The 18,161-nt window shown below is 40.7% G+C and overlaps 1 protein-coding gene across 1 annotated transcript in view; it reads right to left on the bottom strand.

The window, feature by feature from the left end:
* Positions 1 to 18,161, bottom strand: part of SPG11 (SPG11 vesicle trafficking associated, spatacsin) — a 28,969-nt gene that overhangs the window by 5,697 nt on the left and 5,111 nt on the right. Inside the window, exons 8-31 of the mRNA XM_062642656.1 lie at positions 17,841 to 17,973; positions 17,326 to 17,481; positions 15,865 to 16,043; positions 15,521 to 15,697; positions 14,939 to 15,010; positions 14,385 to 14,512; positions 13,021 to 13,196; positions 12,368 to 12,575; positions 11,655 to 11,858; positions 10,646 to 10,752; positions 9,725 to 9,870; positions 9,415 to 9,576; positions 8,619 to 8,685; positions 8,007 to 8,172; positions 6,977 to 7,182; positions 6,275 to 6,383; positions 5,599 to 5,758; positions 4,732 to 4,989; positions 4,323 to 4,523; positions 3,914 to 4,021; positions 3,176 to 3,338; positions 2,574 to 2,788; positions 1,473 to 2,214; positions 565 to 707 (exon numbers count right to left, since the gene is read on the bottom strand). Coding sequence (XP_062498640.1) covers positions 565 to 707; positions 1,473 to 2,214; positions 2,574 to 2,788; positions 3,176 to 3,338; positions 3,914 to 4,021; positions 4,323 to 4,523; positions 4,732 to 4,989; positions 5,599 to 5,758; positions 6,275 to 6,383; positions 6,977 to 7,182; positions 8,007 to 8,172; positions 8,619 to 8,685; positions 9,415 to 9,576; positions 9,725 to 9,870; positions 10,646 to 10,752; positions 11,655 to 11,858; positions 12,368 to 12,575; positions 13,021 to 13,196; positions 14,385 to 14,512; positions 14,939 to 15,010; positions 15,521 to 15,697; positions 15,865 to 16,043; positions 17,326 to 17,481; positions 17,841 to 17,973 — 4,386 coding nt within the window. The remainder of the gene's footprint in view (positions 1 to 564; positions 708 to 1,472; positions 2,215 to 2,573; positions 2,789 to 3,175; positions 3,339 to 3,913; positions 4,022 to 4,322; positions 4,524 to 4,731; positions 4,990 to 5,598; positions 5,759 to 6,274; positions 6,384 to 6,976; positions 7,183 to 8,006; positions 8,173 to 8,618; positions 8,686 to 9,414; positions 9,577 to 9,724; positions 9,871 to 10,645; positions 10,753 to 11,654; positions 11,859 to 12,367; positions 12,576 to 13,020; positions 13,197 to 14,384; positions 14,513 to 14,938; positions 15,011 to 15,520; positions 15,698 to 15,864; positions 16,044 to 17,325; positions 17,482 to 17,840; positions 17,974 to 18,161) is intronic.

Below are 18,161 nucleotides of genomic sequence, written 5' to 3'. Positions count from 1 at the left end.
GGCTGAAGGCAGTTCTGAACGTCAAGGAGCACAAAGGCAGCAAACAACAGTCTGCTGCCCCTCCTGACACTGTCTGGGTCAAACCACTTGGAAGTTATTACCCACTCCTCTGAGCAGCCTCTGAGTAAGGAGCTGTCACTGTGGAGCCTGCAGAGCACTTCTGTGCTAAACTTCTAAGGCAGCTGCTATCTCTATGTCTCCTCCTGGGTTGGGGTTCATTATGAAGGCATCCCACAACAAAGGCCTGAAGCAAAGTGTGAGATGAACAACATCTGCTTGAAAGATTATGAAAAAGGCACATCAAAGAGAGCCAGGCTGCAAGCTGGCTCAGAGGAGTCAGAGCAGGGTCCTGGGGAGCCTGGGAGGCGAGTTCATCCCAGCACTTCACACCTAGGAAGCATCTGGCCATTTCTCCACACAAAGGTTTGGCCATTTCCCCCTCTGAAGCTTGCTGCAGGCACCCACTGAGTACTTTCACCACTCATTATTCTTTCCTCCAGAAACTTCCACAGCACAGCTTGATACAAACCACATGTTTCCCCAGTAATCTTACTAGACACATACCTTAGAAAGCTCATATAAACAGAGAACCTGTCTGCAGTAATTCCTGCCATGGACACATTCTTCTATAAGAGCCTTCAGGCTGATAACAACTTGATCATCTGGAGGTGGAGCCACAATGTGAGTCCAGTCTTCTAAGCCTGATGCTGGAAACAAAACCACTGTCAATTCCTTTCTCATAAAGACTGGTAACACCAACAAGCTTTATCCTTGGAGCTAGGCTCCAGATATCTGCAGCAAATACATAACACTTCCTCAGTCTTTGAAAACTGAACTCAATAATACCTCGGATGTACAATTTCTAGGCATATGAGAACATAAGGGTTCAGCAGCTTAGGCTTCATTTATTCCCTTCTGTTTCTATTAAACTTTACAGATGTTAGTATCAGAAAGTAACGTTCCAGCTGAAAGCTTTCTCATTCAGACTTCACAAATATGCACAGAGTACTTTATATATCAACATTATCAGCCTTAGCCTTGCTATTAATACAAAACACTAAACCCTTTACAATGTACAGAGTACTCAGAGAATCATTACTTAAAGCATTTCCTTGTTTCAGATCCAGAAACACACTCAAGATTTACTAGCATGTGTCTTCCAAAAGCAGGAATATTGATGAAGCTCAGTGCTACTTTATCAGAACAGAAATGTGAAGTATAAAAAAATGAATGGTTAAGAGACTATAGAAACTGTTTACAGAAGCACCCTGCCTGCAGCACATACAAGCAATGTATGTTACAAGGCTTCAAATTCCTTTCACCAGAGGATTTATGAACCAAGGAGATAACCCACTGCCACAGAGACCTTCTTTCCTGCAGAAATGCTGAGGGAAATTAACACTGTCACAGAAGAGGAGAATCCAGTGGAACCCAACAATGGTATTACTTGTGATGTGGCTGAAGTTACTCACCACTCAGGACTCTGCTGTGCTCAGATGTGCTGCTTTCAGATGACTTCTCTCTTGCTATAAGGAGAGTCTGAATATCTGGGTGTAGGTTCTCTAGATCAGCCTCCCCTGAGGCCAGAGCTCTGCAGTGCAAAACCAGTGAAACATCTCTGCTGTAGAAGTGGAAATACTGGCAAACACGGCTGGCTTCATGCACGCTGCCTTCATCGAGGAGGCACCCGATCAGAACCTTGAGTGACTGCTCCTCATCACAAGTCAAGGTCTGCTGAGACTCTCTGAATGCAAGCCCCTCTAGTTTTAAGTACTCTGGTCTGTTGAGAGCAGGTAGCTTTGAGAAAGAAAATTCCTTTGCTAAGTCATCAAAGGTAAGATCTGGGCTCACAGCAACATGGGAGGAGAATCTTGCTGTGCCTGACCCCTCAGCAGTGGGTGACGGTTGTGCGATGCGACAAATCCAGATCTGCTTCTCTATTGCCTCCAACTCATGCAATGACACCGAGTCACTCTTGGCAAGCCAGTGGCCAGCCAGGGTAAGCAACAAATGCCTCTCCATGATGCTGGTTATCTTCTCATGAGCTAAAGACTCAAATACCGTGTTTGCCTGATCGAAAAAGAAACGAGATGCAGCTTTGCTGGAGACCGAGTTTTTCATGAAGCTGTCATTACATTTCTTCCAGAATTCAGTTCTTGTCTGGGTTTGGTGCCACAGTCCAAGCTCTCTTAAACGATGCAGATCTCTTAGAACCTGCAAAATTCACAGAGAGTTTAAATACCCGTCTTTCCAAGAAAGAAAATTCACACTGGATGGCCAACATAGTGAGAAACTGAACTGATATTCAGTGTCTCAATATGCAACAAATCCACCTATTTACTCACCAAATAAAACTGACTGCATAGCAAGGGAAGAGAGTAAGAGAATAAGGAAAGCTACACTGTCCCTTTCAGCTCAGCACCCACAGCCAACTTGTCTGCTGTACTTGCACTTAAAATAAAAAGTGATTTAAAGAAAAAAATGGTTTTCAAAAAGGCTGAGAACTAACGTTCTCAACACTGCCAGTACTGGGAGGAGTAAGAGGTGAGTATCGCTATTTAACTCTACTGTACCTCTTGTGTAACTACGCTGTCCACGGGCAATTCAGCCAGTGCTGCTACCTCCCGAGCCAGTGAGAACATCCCTTTCTCTTGCAGCTGCTCCAGAATCGATCTGCACTCACTCTGGAATGTCTCCAGATCAGAACTGGTTAGGATGGAGCGATTAATTGCTATGGAGGAATCCTTGAGGATCTCACTGAGTGCACAGAGTTTCTTCACGTAGGGGCCTGTTGTAAGAGAGCAGAAACATCTAAAGGCTTTTAAACCTGAGGAAATAACTGCTGCTTATTTCAGCGTGCAACCCTGCCAGAGGAGCACAGATCTTACACTCTAAAGCTTTCACGGGACTGAAAGTCAGCTCTAAATCCATAAGTAAAATACTTCTGCAGATAATCCGTGCACTCCTCCACAACACTTGCACATAATCACTCTCCCAGACTTGCACACAGTTACACTTTCACAACTGCAACTCACTGTAAGGACCAAGTCTGGTTGTATAAATCCTTACACAGTATGAATACACTTAAAGTAAATACTTTCACTCACTCCAGAAACACTCTAGGTGGTCTTTAGATTAAAGAGGTACACCAGCTAACAGAGGAAGCCGTATTTACCATCAAGCAGAAGACCATCTGCTGCAGCAAGCAGCTGTAAGAGCTTTCCCAATTCATATTCCGTTCTACATTGCTGCATCATCAATTCAAGAAGAAACAAGGTTTGTGATTCCAACCACTGCACAGGGAATTCTGAGGCTGCTGGCTCATCTTCGGTTTTAAGCTGTGTAGATAAAGTCTTTTAAGTGTTGGGTTTTTCTTTTTTTGCAACTATACTCTGCATTTTGGTGGGAATTGTGCTGGAAATGGAAGGCACTGGATCTGCTTCCTCCTTTAAGAAACAATGAACTGCCACTGCTAAAGGGACAGCAATCTATTACAGATGCAAGTTTGACTTTGATCCGAAAGTAGTAAATTTTATGAAAGGGTGACCGCAAATTACTCCTGATAATCATGGAAGAGATAAAAGATGCAAGAGGGATCAGAAATGGATAGATAAAATAAATTGCTAGATCAATAGCTCCTGTCATACTTCTGTATACTTGATAAGCATATATGCTGTGTGAGCAGCACACAGGTAAACCAGTGTAGCTCTAGCTTGAATTGCAGGAAGGAAAACCAGTAATGACATGAAATGTTCATTACCAGGATATTCAGGGAACTAGAAAACTGTGATGGAAAGGGAAGAACTGAAATCATTTCTGAAACATCTTGGTCACTATTTTCATATACAACATTAGATCCCATTCTAGTAAGGGAAGAGTCAAGCAATGGCATTTAGAGAAAATGAATACTTACTTTTGTGAAACTTTCCTGAAACTTGTCCAGTTTGGTTTTAGCTTCACTGTATTTTTTACAGTTCATACACAGTTCATACATCTCCAGGATATGCAGTAAAGGGGAATCCTTGCAGACACAAAACCAGGTTAGAATTCTTTCCTAAAAGTACCTCAATAAATGTAGCATTTATCTTCCTCAGTAGCAGAGCAATAAACTTCCAATTTATTAAAACTGCATGCAAGGCTGATACTTGATTTGCAAATGTGTAATAACTGGAAGAACTTCCATTCAAGATTTTCCTACTTGATTGGGATTTTCAGTGGACTGCACCCAGGTTATCCAGGCCACTAACAGCAAGACAGAGGGAGAATCTGTGGGCTACCTCTTCAACACCATACCAGATACACTTAAAAAGACATTACCATACCTTTAAAAAGAGCTGGAAGCCATTCAGAAGTGTTCTACTTTTTTGCTTTCTTAAAAACACTTTCCAGATAACTGCCAGGTCATGAAGATCCCATTCATGGTTTTCTGCTGAGCTCTGAATATGGTTTGTTGCTTCAGCTCTGGTAGCATCATCCACAGTAGTAATTACCCAAACACAGAGACAATGAAGAATGTTTGCATCCTGTCAGAAGACAGAACGATGGTTTATAGAATAACCTCATTATGTACTACTTGGTGAAATGTGTCACAATAGTCACAATTGTTATAAACACCGAGAAAACCCCTCAATGAATCACAGAATCATATCTACCACTGCACATGATTACGCACAACCATCACTTTTTCATTACTTATTCTTCTAAGAGATGAATGACTTCATCAATACTCACTTGGAAACATGCTGCTAAGACACTCAGAATGGGAGCCTGCTCTCTCAATCCTGCAGTCAAAAGGTAACGTGAAGGGTTTGAGTTCCCCTGACACTGAAAAAGGATTTGGAAGAGGCTATCTGCATATCTGCCCTTAAGCACACTGGCAGCACTGCTTCCAGCACTCCCTGCAGCAGGACACACACCGGGTAGCTTCTCCAAAGCCAACATCAAGTGATCTTGTAAAGTGGGAGTGAAATCTTGAAGAACAGAAATGACCTAGGAAAAAAAGAACCAAAAGCATCTATACAGAGTGAGATCCAAAGAGAAAGAGGGGGCAGAAGGACCAAAGCATTAAATACATAGAAAATACAAAGCATTCTTCAATTCTGACTTTTAGAACAATTCTGGAGACCTAGAGAAGTGTTCTGTCTAATAAAATACTGAAGTTCACCCTCCTACATGAAGCTAAAATGCCTCATAGAGACACTCATTTCTGTCATATCTCTCATACTACCAACACACCATGAAAAGTGTCTGGTTAGTTGCTGTTGTGTAATTACATATTTTTCAAGACCACAGTGAAAAGATCCAGGTTAAATTCCTAGGCCTGCTCGTTATCATCTTACCTGGAATTTTCCAGTTAGCCTCCTCACATTACCCTTCCCAAACTGCTTTTCATTTTTACATGCTAGTAATATTTTATTAATTTTTAAATTACATTCTAAACCAAAAATGGAAGATTTGGTTTCTCTCTATGTTGTCTCCACAATGTAATATTCCCTTGTTAAAAGAACCTATTTTTTTCCCTCTTTTTCTCAACATCACACAGGAAGAACACTCTTGACAAACTCTGTCTTCACTTAAAATCAGACAAAGGTAGCTTACCTCATCTGGCTGGTAGCTGTACAGCTGGCTTTGGATGATGAACTGCAGCCAGTCATTGCATTTGGCACATTCCTTCAGGTAAGACGTACTCAGTCTGATATTATGGAGTTTACAGAACTGCATTACCAAAGACCACTGCCTTCTAGAGTCACTGCATGTCCTGTATGGGATTTAAAGAGCTTCAGCTGTAATAAACTCGCATTTATACCAGACGTTAACAATGTACAATCTCATCACGTGGCCTGAGATCCACTGCCTGCAAATGGCCACACCAGCACTTCCATGGACTTCACCACAGATTAAGTCACATTCCATTGTGGGAGCTCCAGTCCTGCACCCTGTGGACATTCCCACCCACCACAGCAGATACATTGCCCTACCTGGACAGTGCTTGTTTTGAAACTAAGTCAATGATGTTCCCTTCTCAATGTGCTGCAAGAACTCTGTGGAGCAGCTTGTCCAACATGCTGACTGCACCTCCTTATTCTTGCCACATGCCTCTACTACCTCTAGTATTTGAAATACCAGGACAAGACTCTAAATTCAAACACTGTTGTTCAGTTTACTGCAATAAAGCCCATGTGGATATTTTTTGTATTATCTGAACACACAAATGGTAAAATTCAGTGCTCAATTCCATTTGCCAGCATAATCCTTTAAATCATGATTTACTCACTTCATTATTCCTTGCTGCTCAACTGCATCCCAAAAGGCTTCTTCTAAGGAGGTAAGAATTTCTGCTGCAGTTGCTTTGTCACCATCAGCCAATTTTCTTAACTTTTCAACTGTTTAAAAGAACATATTATTATTTTTGAGATGTTATTTGGGATTAGAGTAAGGGTAATATTTTCAAAAGTACCAAATAGTTTCCTAGTTAGGACAAAAAGACACCTGTGGACCTATGGTTAGAAATTCAAGTTTCTAAAGGTATTCCTAGGATAAATCCTTAGTAATAATTATTATTATAAATTTAATAATTTCATTAAAGCTTTGAACATCTGATTTTACTGCAGCTATAAGATAGTTTTCAAGTATGAGAGAGAAAAAAGATTTGGAAATGGCCCCTTGTTTAATCCTCTAGTTATATTATTACATTAGGCTGAACCTTACTAAGTATTAAACTAAGCCTTCACCAGCTGTTGCATAGTGTCTGTTAGACACTCCTGCAGGTCTGGCTGCATGTCACATTACAGTCCTGCCCTGTTTGACATGCACTCAAAGTCAGTATGAAGCAGGAATAAAAGAGCAAAATTCTCAGCCCTTCAATGGACAGGATGCTTTTACTGCATTCCTGAGAAGCATCTTTCAACCCATCCCTGCTTCTCTTCCCAATGTATACAGAGTACCCTAACTGAAAGCAAACAGAAGACACCCTTACCCAAAGATTCTCTTATTTGACTGTGCTGAGAATCTTTATGTCTTGTTCTGTAACTGAAAATCATGTTTGCAACTTTAACATCAACCCTGAGTTTGAGGCTGTCGAGACCGAGTAATTCCAGGAAACAGGCACAGGCTGCTCCTACTGAAGGTGCACTGAAGAGAGAAAGAGCTAAACCGTAGGCTTCATTCCCTGCCTGCTGAATCCTGGAACAGAAAGAGCAAGTTAGCATACGTGATTTGTAACCAATTTCCAAACATGAATATTCCTCCCATAAACAAGTACTTACAAGATTTACTAAATGTACAGCCTTTAGTAGCATGAAAGAAACTTACAACCCGTAAGTTTCGTATCTATATTAACAAAAAGTTTCGTATTTATATTTTAGAATCTTTGCTGTTTACATAAGTGAAACTGATTTGTATAGAAATGAGGAAAAGAAACAAATAGTGACTAATACACAGCTGCATTCTAGGCATTCTAGAAACAAAGCAATTTGTTATGATGTAATTCCTACTAATTTTGAATATACTTCATAGTAAATTTAATATATTCAAGCAGGATGTGTAATTTGAAAGTATCCTTTTGACCACATGGTTTTGAAGCTTCAGCCAGAACATTTAATTCCTTCAATCTCCAGTAGATTTATCTTCTTAATCTCCAGTAAATTTGTCTTATTAATTTAACTAAATGAAAAGTCAAAGGGACATCTTGTTTCTACAGTGATCTAGAGGCTCAGGTCCTTGGAAGAGAAGCCTACCTGTGTTTGATATGACTGGAACAGTTTTCATCCCTTACTTTCACTGTGCAGATTTATTTAGGCAATTCAACACAAAGGTCACCCTCACTCAGGTGATATTTGATTTTTATCCTACTTGATGCTAGACTGAATAGTCTCCTACGAGACCCAAAATTTCAAGTGATGCCATGCACACCACCTGATGGCTGTTGGCAAGGATTAAATGTTACTCCATGTGCTAGATTATAACTTCAAAAGAACTGTCTGACTGTCATTGTTGAGAAGACTTACAACTGTTTGGGGGATTTGCTCTTTACTAACTGCTGGACCAAAAATGTACCAAAAGCAAATGATGGACGTCCATGGTGCAAATAGTACAAAAAGTCCAGTCGTTCCATTATAGCATATTTGTTCACCAGTTCAGGGGATGAAAAGTGAGGAAAGTCACTTGATGCATCTAGAAAGAATCATTATTATTATGAGCTGATAAACAGTTGGATTACATACAGAAAATGACTTGCAGCTACAAAACATGAGCTGACAATCAGGCACCCCTCCTCTTGCCCTAATTCAAATCTCAGCGTACCCAAACCCACTGAAATTCCGATTCTCATTGTAAAATCAGAACTCTGGATCACTTATAAACCCTCAACTTGCTTTTAGAAGAAAATATTGCTTTTCTGTCTCATAATATCTTTAGACAGAACTCTGTGAAGAGCTTAATGGAGAAAGGGAACCTATTGAGGACTTAATTTCAAAACAAATTTTAGTAAATGACCCTATTTTTTTGGTAAAAGAATTGGCATTTTGAGTAAGCTTTATCTGCCAAGTCACTTCACTGGAAGGTGTTTTATCCCAGGTGCTCAGGCTAGGAAAGCATAGAAAACTTGAAAAGTAACATACCTGACACAGCAAGAGTATTTGCTGACTGCCAGCCAAACAGTTTAGTGGGATCAAAGGGCACTAATGACTGAAAGATTAGAAAGAAAATACATTGAGACAGCTTAAGATTTTCACATCAGACTATGGAATATTTTAGGGAGCTACAGTAGCAGAGAATCAGGAATGGCCTGTGCTGCTATCCAGCAGTGATCTGCCTTGTGCAGCTCTCTCTCAAAGGCGCATATTTATCTACTCTGCATGATCTGAATACAAACAAGTGCAAGGAAAGATGTGAACTTTGATCTAGGGCAAAAGGGGAAGAACATGCTTAAGTGTTTTCTAAACTGTGATCTTAGCAAGGCCAGCACTTCCCTAATAATGAATAATACATATTAGTTCTTCCAGCATTCAGGTTTTCTCATACCACAGATCTGAAGTGAAAGGCATTTGCCCAGGAATGTGTTAGGACATTCCAGGAGACACTATCCTTTAATCCTAAATTTCAAAAAACATTTTAACTTCTGTAATACTGAACAACCTACCCGCTAAGCACAGCAAGAGTATCACTGCTCTCACATGCCAGATTGCTGCAGTTAAACACTGTCTGTACCTGTCTGAGGAACAGGGGGAAGCGACTCACACTACTTAGATACCATTTAAAAACCTGTTCAGAATGAAGCTATAAACTTTATCTCCAAATGAAGGATTCCAAAGAAACAACATGTGGTCCCCACCCTCCAGGCATTAGCTGAAAATAAGCTTCTCTTAGTTTACTTTTGTTCTGCCAAAAAGCACTACTGAGAAGCACTCTGTGTACCTGAACAAGATGGTAGAGAGAGATGTCAGGTGGCAGAATTCCATGAGGAGTACACGGTGGAAAGAGAGCAGCTTTGAGCTTGGGGTAAGGAGTCAATGCCATTTTTAGGAGCTGTGGATCAACCTTCTTTAGAGGATTTTCCATATCTTCATTCTGAAGAACCTGCATTGCAAGGAAGCAAAATGATTCTGTTAGGAAGGAGTAACTGCATTAGGAACATAATAAAACAATCTCTGAATGCACCAAACTACCTCATGGGAACCTGGCATGTGGAGACAACACAGAAAGTCCCATTTGCTGCACACAGTACCTGATCAATACCTCCAGGTGCATACATTGTAGTAGCAAGTGCTAACAGTGTACGTCCTTCCAGCAGCATGCTACTCACACTGGCTTGGTTACTAGGAATCAGGATCTGAGCATTTGCTAGACTAGCCTGAAAAATCATCTTCGGATCTGAAAGAAAAGAAGAAAGATTTAATTTCATGCAAAACGAGTACTACATCATTAAATCATGCATTACAACTGTTCTGTGACCCGGAAAAATGCTAGGGTTTTGTTGTTAACAGTTATTTTTCTCAATTTACTTATAAACAAAGAAAAGCTGTCCGAAATTTTACTAAGCTTTTCCCAGTTTCAAACCACAGCTTAACCTACACAGGTGGATTTGGATTGAGTCCCACAGTTCAGCGTTGTATTGGTTCAATTCTTTATCCTACACTGCTCACACTTCCTGAAAAAGCTTCACTTGGGCTTATTTTTATCATTTATCAATGTGTGGCTCTACAAAAGCTGAAATGTTCCCAAAAGAAGTGAAAGGGCACAAATTTTACTGATTTTCAATGGCAACAACAAAACCCCCAAAAAGCAAACACATAATCCAAGAGGCAATGAACTAAAAATGCACCACAAGAACTAGAAGAATCTTTACTTTTAACATATATGGATTTTCTTATGAATTCTCCTGTTCAACCTGCTGGGAATGTAACCAAATTGGAGGTAATGATGATCATAAACAAAAAGTTTCTAACATATCTACAGCCTCCAAATCTTTATGTCCAGTTTAAGCAGGAATTGTAATCCTCAATTTAGAGATGAGGAATTAATGCACATACAGATGATTTGCCATGGACATGAAAAGGTCTGCAGTAGAGCAGAGAATTAAACCCAACTGTGCCCCAGACTCAGCAGCATAAGCATGGGACCAGGTCCTGCATGGCTGGACTCCTACCTTGTGGGTTACTGGCAACCCCTCGACACTGCACCAGGAATTCAAACCAGGGATGTGCTTCATGCAATTCCTTGTTATCCAAAATTGGGCAATTTGAAGAAGTTAAACTGGAAACGAGTGAAATTACAGGATTTGTAACCATCCTCTGTCCCAGTATAACACTGCATTAAAAAGTAAGAGCTTCTAACTTGCTCCTACAGTGGCTTATTCCATCCACTTGGATGAAACAGACAAATCACACCACCCTTCTCCACAAGCTGTGCAGCTTAAGCCCATGTGGCACCACTGACGTCTCCCTTCTCTGTTCCTGTGCTTGTTTGCCTCTGTAAATCAAACTAATAGTTTCCAGACCTGCCAACCCCAAACACTTTCTGAAGAAGGGACTTGACTCACAAATACCACTCTGCACAGTCTTTTATGCAAACTAAAATTGATTATACAAACAAACAAATCCCCCCCCCCCCCCAAATTATTGGCTTTTTTGTGGTCCATTTCTATTTTCTTAATAATTACACAGTTACAGTGGAGTTACAGCTATGAAATTTTAACTGCAAGGTACTCATTAAGAGGAATGCATTCATATAGTTGCAATACCAAATATTGCTTTATCCTTCCAACCCCAGCTAATCCTTATTTAGATGCAAACCAGCAATTTCTTTATTTGTGAATGTATCAAGACTGAACTCATACTTGTGCTCAAGTGAGAGTTTGCGAAGAACCAGCTGTCCTGGTGCCTTTAAGATTCTATTGCTTATAACATTATACTAATGACAACTGTAATTGTTTCCTTTGATGAGTGATGCACAAATTCATATTGATGAGATGACCTAAATAAAGCTTCAGAATACAGCACGAACCCTCACACAGTATTTCACTGCATGACCCTGCCGTGACCCAAGCAGCCTTTCTTGCCAAACAAGAAGGGTTGAGGAAACTCTCACTGCCAACTATTAGAAGTGTTTCATTATTTAAATATGCACAAGATTTGAGGGGTGAAAAGCCTTCATACCTGTAATAGTCTAAGTAAGTGTATAACAGATACTGCAAATTATGTTCTAAACAGTGAAGGACGAAACGAGCGTGGAAGTCCAAGCCACCTGCAGCACTGTACTTTGGAACAGGGTGAGGAGTTTGCAGAACTCCCCCGAGGTAGGACAGTCTCTGGAGCAGAAGTTCAAAATCTTCCAACTCAGAAGAGACAAAAACTCCATTTCTATCAGGAAAGAGAGAAAGCACAGGCACTGATGAGACAGTTACCTCTTCAGCAAGCTCTGAGGGGTGTTTTCAGTTCAAAATAACAAAGCAGACCTTTCCTTCTTGGGGAAGTACCTTCACTACTGAGGTAAACACAACACGCCAGAATACCTTTGACAGTATCAAACAATACCACAGTTACTACAGTTCACTGCAGAGAATGAGGCATAAAGAGTGACATGCTCTGTGCATTAAAATGGGCATCAGAAATGTAATCACTGTGAAAGATCAAAGGGCTGATGGAGGATTTTTATTGCTCTCATGTTTCTCACTGTTTTCAGATAACAAAGTGCAAGTACAAGACTAAAATTCAATTTATTAATGGATTTGCGCTGTTTAAAAAAAAGGCACTAAATACAATATAAAAATCAATACATATCAAAGATGTTACTAACATGTACTGCTGTAAATATCTGATTTTGGCTTCAGCTAAGACTGGAAGCTGTACAATGCATCAAGGGCACATACCTTGCCAGCTTGTTTAATATGTCATTCCTCATGTAGCTACTACATAACATGTTCCTGTCAATGATGTCTGGAGTAAGTGGGGGCCAGTTAGCTTCTCCACACAAGGCCTGGCTGGGCTCAGATTCTTCAATCCAGGAACAAATATTAAGCCAATCATGCTGGGCTGTCAAGTGCATCCAAAGGACCTCGGGATTACATGTCTTGAGCTCTGTGTTTCGGAAAGGCAAAGTGATGAAATCAGCACAGACACCACCAAGGGAAATAGTGACACTTATACATGTACATATTTTTAATGAATGGTTGCAAATATCACGTTGAGATTAAGTATGCTGTTACAGCTTGCTAGAGCTTTAGGTTGGAAAAGCTAAATGTAATACCACAGTGTAATAAGCTCTACAAAATATAGCAGAAGATGACATTTAAAAGTCCCTTTCAGCTAGTTCCAAGTTTTTCCCTACAGGAAAAACACAGATCCCTGCCAGAAGACAACAGAATAAAACCACTTGTTTCACCCATTTTCAATGACAAAAATTGAATGAGCTACTGTGGTAGCACAAACTTTATTTGTATCAGTGCCACTCCTACACAATACTAAGTCAAAGACACGTTTTTAGTTCCAAATTCTTCTGAATCCTCAGTAACACAACACTTGCCTTGGCGTGGTTTTCTGGGGAGAAGAATCATTTCCTGAATGAGCTCATCCCACCACTGGGCCCAGTTAAACATCACTCTGACTCTCCTATTGGGTACCCGACGTCTATCGCAACTCAAGGAGTCCAGAACAGCTGAATGTCCAGAAATGTCTTGTTCCTTTCTCCAGTTCTTGAAACTGCAATGAAGAATTGCAGTAGAACCTTCTTTAGTACTCTTTTAAAAACAGTCTAACACATAGATGATGATCCTGCCTCTTTACTCTGCTCCTGTGAGACCTCACCTGGAGCATTGTGTACAGTTCTGGTGTCCTCAACATAAAAAGGACATGGAACTGTTGGAACAAGTCCAGAGGAGGCCACGAGGATGATCAGGGACTGGAGCACCTCCCGTATGAAGACAGGCTGAGGAAGTTGGGGCTGTTCAGCCTGGAGAAGAGAAGGCTGCATGGAGACCTCAGAGCAGCTTCCAGTATCTGAAGGGGGCCTATAGGGATGCTGGGGAGGGATTCTTCATTAGGGACTGTAGTGATAGGACTTAAACAGGGGAAGTTTAGATTGAATCTAAAGAGGAAATTCCTTCCTGTTAGGGTGGTGAGGCACTGGAATGGGTTGCCCAGGGAGGTTGTGAATGCTCCATCCCTGGCAGTGTTCAAGACCAGGTTGGATGAGGCCTTGGGTGAGATGGTTTAGTGTGAGGTGTCCCTGCCCATGGCAGGGGGGGTTGGAACTGGATGATCTTAAGGTCCTTTCCAACCCTAACTATTCTATGATTCTATGCAAGGGTCAGCAAATTTTGCCAGTCCATTTTGAAGAGGGTTGTTCTTCCCCCTGAAGAGGGACTTACTTCAGCTACAAGTCTGAGAATTCATGCGAGAGCAATGAGCAGAGAATTACCTCATTTTTCCCAAACTGGCATAGCAACTGATAAATACCATGACATTTTACAATTAACTGTAAAATGATTTTTCAAGGAGATTGCTTTATTACAGCAATCAAAACTAGAGCAAACATTCCATTTGAAACATGTTTCATTTGATTAATAATGCTAATTATATCATTTGTTATAAAAATACTTCATTTATGGAGGTGATGACATGAACAGAAGACTGCTGTTACACTGATAACCGTACATCATGGCTTAGTCTGGAAAGAACATGACAGCAACTGATTGTTACATTAATGAAACAAGTAACCTGTTCCCACACTGACCCTTGGTTCTGCAAATGAAGACCAGCATGAAAACAATTAAATTACAGAAGACTGTGTTTGTTAGTGCAATAAATCATAAGGCATGAAGAAACCAGCATATTACAAATCCTATTAACATTATCAATTAATAATGAGAACCAATAAGCCCGCATTACCTGGCAAGAGATTGAATCTCTCTATTTTCTTGGGAGGATTCCGAGTAAAAGCTTTCAACCTGATGCACAAAGTCTATCATTTTCTTCTCTTTCTCAGAAAAATAATTTTCTTCTCGTAAAATTTTCACCTTTAATTCAAATGAAAGTATAACCTCCAATTACAATTTTTATTTACTTATAAGATATTAAAGTTGTAAATGATCCTGCAAGTGTAAGCAGTTAACCAACCAACTGTAGGAAATAAAGCTGGAAGCATTGAGTGAATACACTTAAATTACAAGAGGGCCAGGACTTCCCAGCGTGTGCAAGCAGATGGGAACTAGATCAGAGCCAGAACACAGAAATGACTTCTTAATCCATTTTTACTTTAACTGCAAATACAAAAGAGCACAGGCATGTGAATGGCATGTTCCAGCGACTGCACTGTAAGGATGCAGGGACAAACCTGCCTGTTCCCATTCTGAAAGCATGATCAATACAGCTATTTCTCTCAGCATAAATACACAGCAGACTTCAGACCTGAGAACATCAGTTGGACAGAAAACTACACTTACCAACAGATCTCGTACGTGCTTATCAACTGTGTAGAAACAGATCTTACGCAATTCCTCCTTCACATCAAAGCCCTAACAAAAAGGAGACACTCATTGTATGCAAACTGTACAAATGCAGTGTGCAGCGTACAGAAACTGTACGGTGACAGAACGAGGGCACCTGCTCACTTTCCAAAGCACATAACCTTTTAAAGGCAAACTGTGATATTCACTTCACCAGTTACCACAGATGGCATAACCCAGGGGTCTGCCAGATGTCTCCAGCATGTCTGGATATGACATCAGGATACGCTGGATATGTCTCCAGCATGCATATCCTTTACTACCTGACTTGCCAGAATCACCTTTACACTTTGCTGATCATCACATCAGTCAATACACACAAATAGGCTCCTCAGCATGCTGAAGGCACTAGTGAGCAAACAGTTCTTTAAAACAAGTTAATTTTCACTGTAATACATGTATCTGGCAGAATTAATGCATCCATAAGACACCTAAATGCTTCCCATCCTCTCAGCACTCATGTATTTCATTAGTCACCAAGAAGGGTTGAGATCAGCATGCTTACTGAACACCTCTCACCATGTTTCTTAACAGTTCTGAGGCCTCTCTGGTGTTGTCCTTCAGAAGCCGGTCATAGACCAGGTTCAAACCTGTCTGAGTAAATTCCTGAAGACTTTGAGCCGGATGCTGATGCTTCCGGAAGAAGGTCTGGGCCTCTGGCATTTTGTTGTTTAAGATGGCCTCAGCAATGACTTCCTAAAAAGGGGAAAAAAAGGAATGAACTGATATCAATAATCTTCAGGGTTACAATCTTTATAAATCCTACACTGATTTTTTTTCCACATTTTAAATACATTTCCATATCAGTAATTTCCTTAAATATACTTAAGAAGCGTTATAAGAAATTGATTACTCATTTTTACCTCTGGGGTCAGTTTTTCCCACATGTGGCTTTCTTCTAGTTCAGGCAGCTCTTCATCAGGATCACTTCCTGTGTGCACGGGCTTTATTTGTGGTTGAGGATATTTTCTCAGGAATTGTCTCAGTTTAATAACGTAATCAGTTAAAATATCTGCAGCCTTCTGCAGGAATTCATCAGGTTCTGTCAAAAGCATCCAAGACACCAGTTAAACAGAAATGAACAATACAGCACTTTTAATGCTTGGTAATGTTGAATGTGTTCTCCTGACTAATAAGCAGAACACACCTCAGAGGAGAGAGCTCTGTCCTGCAGTGTGACCTGGGCAGGTACTGGTACCTCCCACCACTACCAGCACACTGCCAAGACACAGTCACAATTCTCCAGAGGCACCCCCTGTCCTCACTGTGTGTTTTCTCCTTCAGGGACAAGCAAACAAGAACTGAATTTTTTTATCAATCCATCCCATTATTACCAGGGTAAGTCCCATTTAAAACGCAGGGACTTTTCAACTTAACATTCATGCAGTAAGAAACAAAGACTACTAAAAATCACGTAGGAAAAAAAGAGATGAACAGTTACTGGTCTGCACCATTTACTCTCAGAAGAAATAAGGTCTGCTTTAACATGCAGAGCCTGTTGGTCCATTGACTAAGAAGCATTGCTGAGGCAGCAACCCAGACCCAAGCAGCAGGACAGCATGCTGTATGGTGGGACATGGCACCCCCTCTCAACAGCTTTCTCTAGCAAAACAGAATTCCCCTCTGGAATGCTGCCATTTTAATACTCACTAGCTATGAGCTGTGGCTCTATTCTTGAACCTTTCAGGCTGTAGTGCAAAGAGCAATCTTTCCATAACTGTGCCAGAGTAAGCATTCCCACAGTCCCACATTGAGTCTGCAACCCACCAGACACTGCCTCTTGCTCCCAGCCACCCCTCGGTTATCCTGGAATGTGTGACTCTCTTGCCACCCAGTTGATCGGACTGGGAAGTGATCCAGATAAAAAATAACCTGGTAGGCTATTTATTTTCAGCTGTATCAGTTTCTTAAACTGGTCTATTCCATTCCACAGCCACACAAATATTTTGCCAGAGTATTTTCAGTGGTAGCATTGAGAAAAGCAGGAGCAGCTGAGGGCTGCTCATACCACTTAACAGCACTGCCACCAAGCATTTAGCAATAGCTGCAAGTCCCATCATGCCATTCTTAGCCATCCCAAAAAGATCCTGTTGATAGTATCCTGGCTGACCTGTGAGCCTGACTGTAGCTGTTTGGGCTAACACAGATACTCTAGCCAGATTAATTTCTCATGTTTCCCTTTAAGCAACATCTTTCATTCACTTCTTTCTAGCACTTTGTTGTTGTTATTTCTAGGCAAACCTAGGCTTTTTAATATAAAAAATTTAGTGGTTCCGACAACTAATGACACATTACTACATATGGTTCAAAATGAGTAATCTCACCCTCAGTGTGCACAAAGATTTCGTCCAGTTGCTTGGTGAGGAAAGTCAAGGTGAGGTTTAGCAGCTGCTCAGAAAAGTGTTTGCTGTGAGACTCTGTATCATTTTCTTTGATTGCTGAGCAAAGCAAGTTTAAAGCTGGCCTTAGCTCTTCCAAATCTGCAACATTTACACAAGAAGTTAAACCATCTGCAACCCACCATATGTCTGCTCACATAGATATAAACTTCCAGTGGAAAGTCATAAAGGTATGCTACAAAATGTGTCAAACAATGTATGTAACATGCTTTGCCTTCACATCAAGATGCTTACAATGCGTATGCCAATACCAGAACACAACCAGAAAACCCCTTACATTATGTATCATTTCTCCCTTATTTTCCAGAAGCAGAGAAGCTGCCATATAGCATCATCCAAACACAGAGGCACAGGCAATTCAATCTGTTCTTACAAACACAGCCATAAATACCAAGGCAATTCAATTTAAACCTCTATGTAGCTGAAAGTTTTTTACTTACTTTTCAGGTAAGACTGGGATGTACTATGAGGAGACTGCTCAGGTCCAGAGCTGGGTGCAGACAGACTGAAAAGACTTTCTTTGCTTTTTAAAAACAAGTTTACTGTGTCTAGTTGACGATTTTCCAAACCTGCCTAGACAAACATGCAGCAGAACAATTAGCTATGTATTCTAAAATATGTACTGTATGCTCACTGCTAATATTTGTACTTCAGATTTGTTGACCAAGTGAACATGCAGAAAAAAAGAAGACATTTAAACTATGAGAACCTGTAGCCCAAAATAACAAGATGACCTGGTAGGTACCTGCCATGCTCCTTTA

Source organism: Pezoporus occidentalis, unplaced genomic scaffold (genome assembly GCF_034315485.1).
Source record: "Pezoporus occidentalis ecotype Australia unplaced genomic scaffold, CSIRO_AGI_Poc_V1 ctg72, whole genome shotgun sequence".
Classification (NCBI taxonomy): domain Eukaryota; kingdom Metazoa; phylum Chordata; class Aves; order Psittaciformes; family Psittacidae; genus Pezoporus; species Pezoporus occidentalis.
The sequence above is the reverse complement of the archived record's forward strand: the minus strand, read 5'-3'. Positions and strand labels throughout refer to the sequence as shown.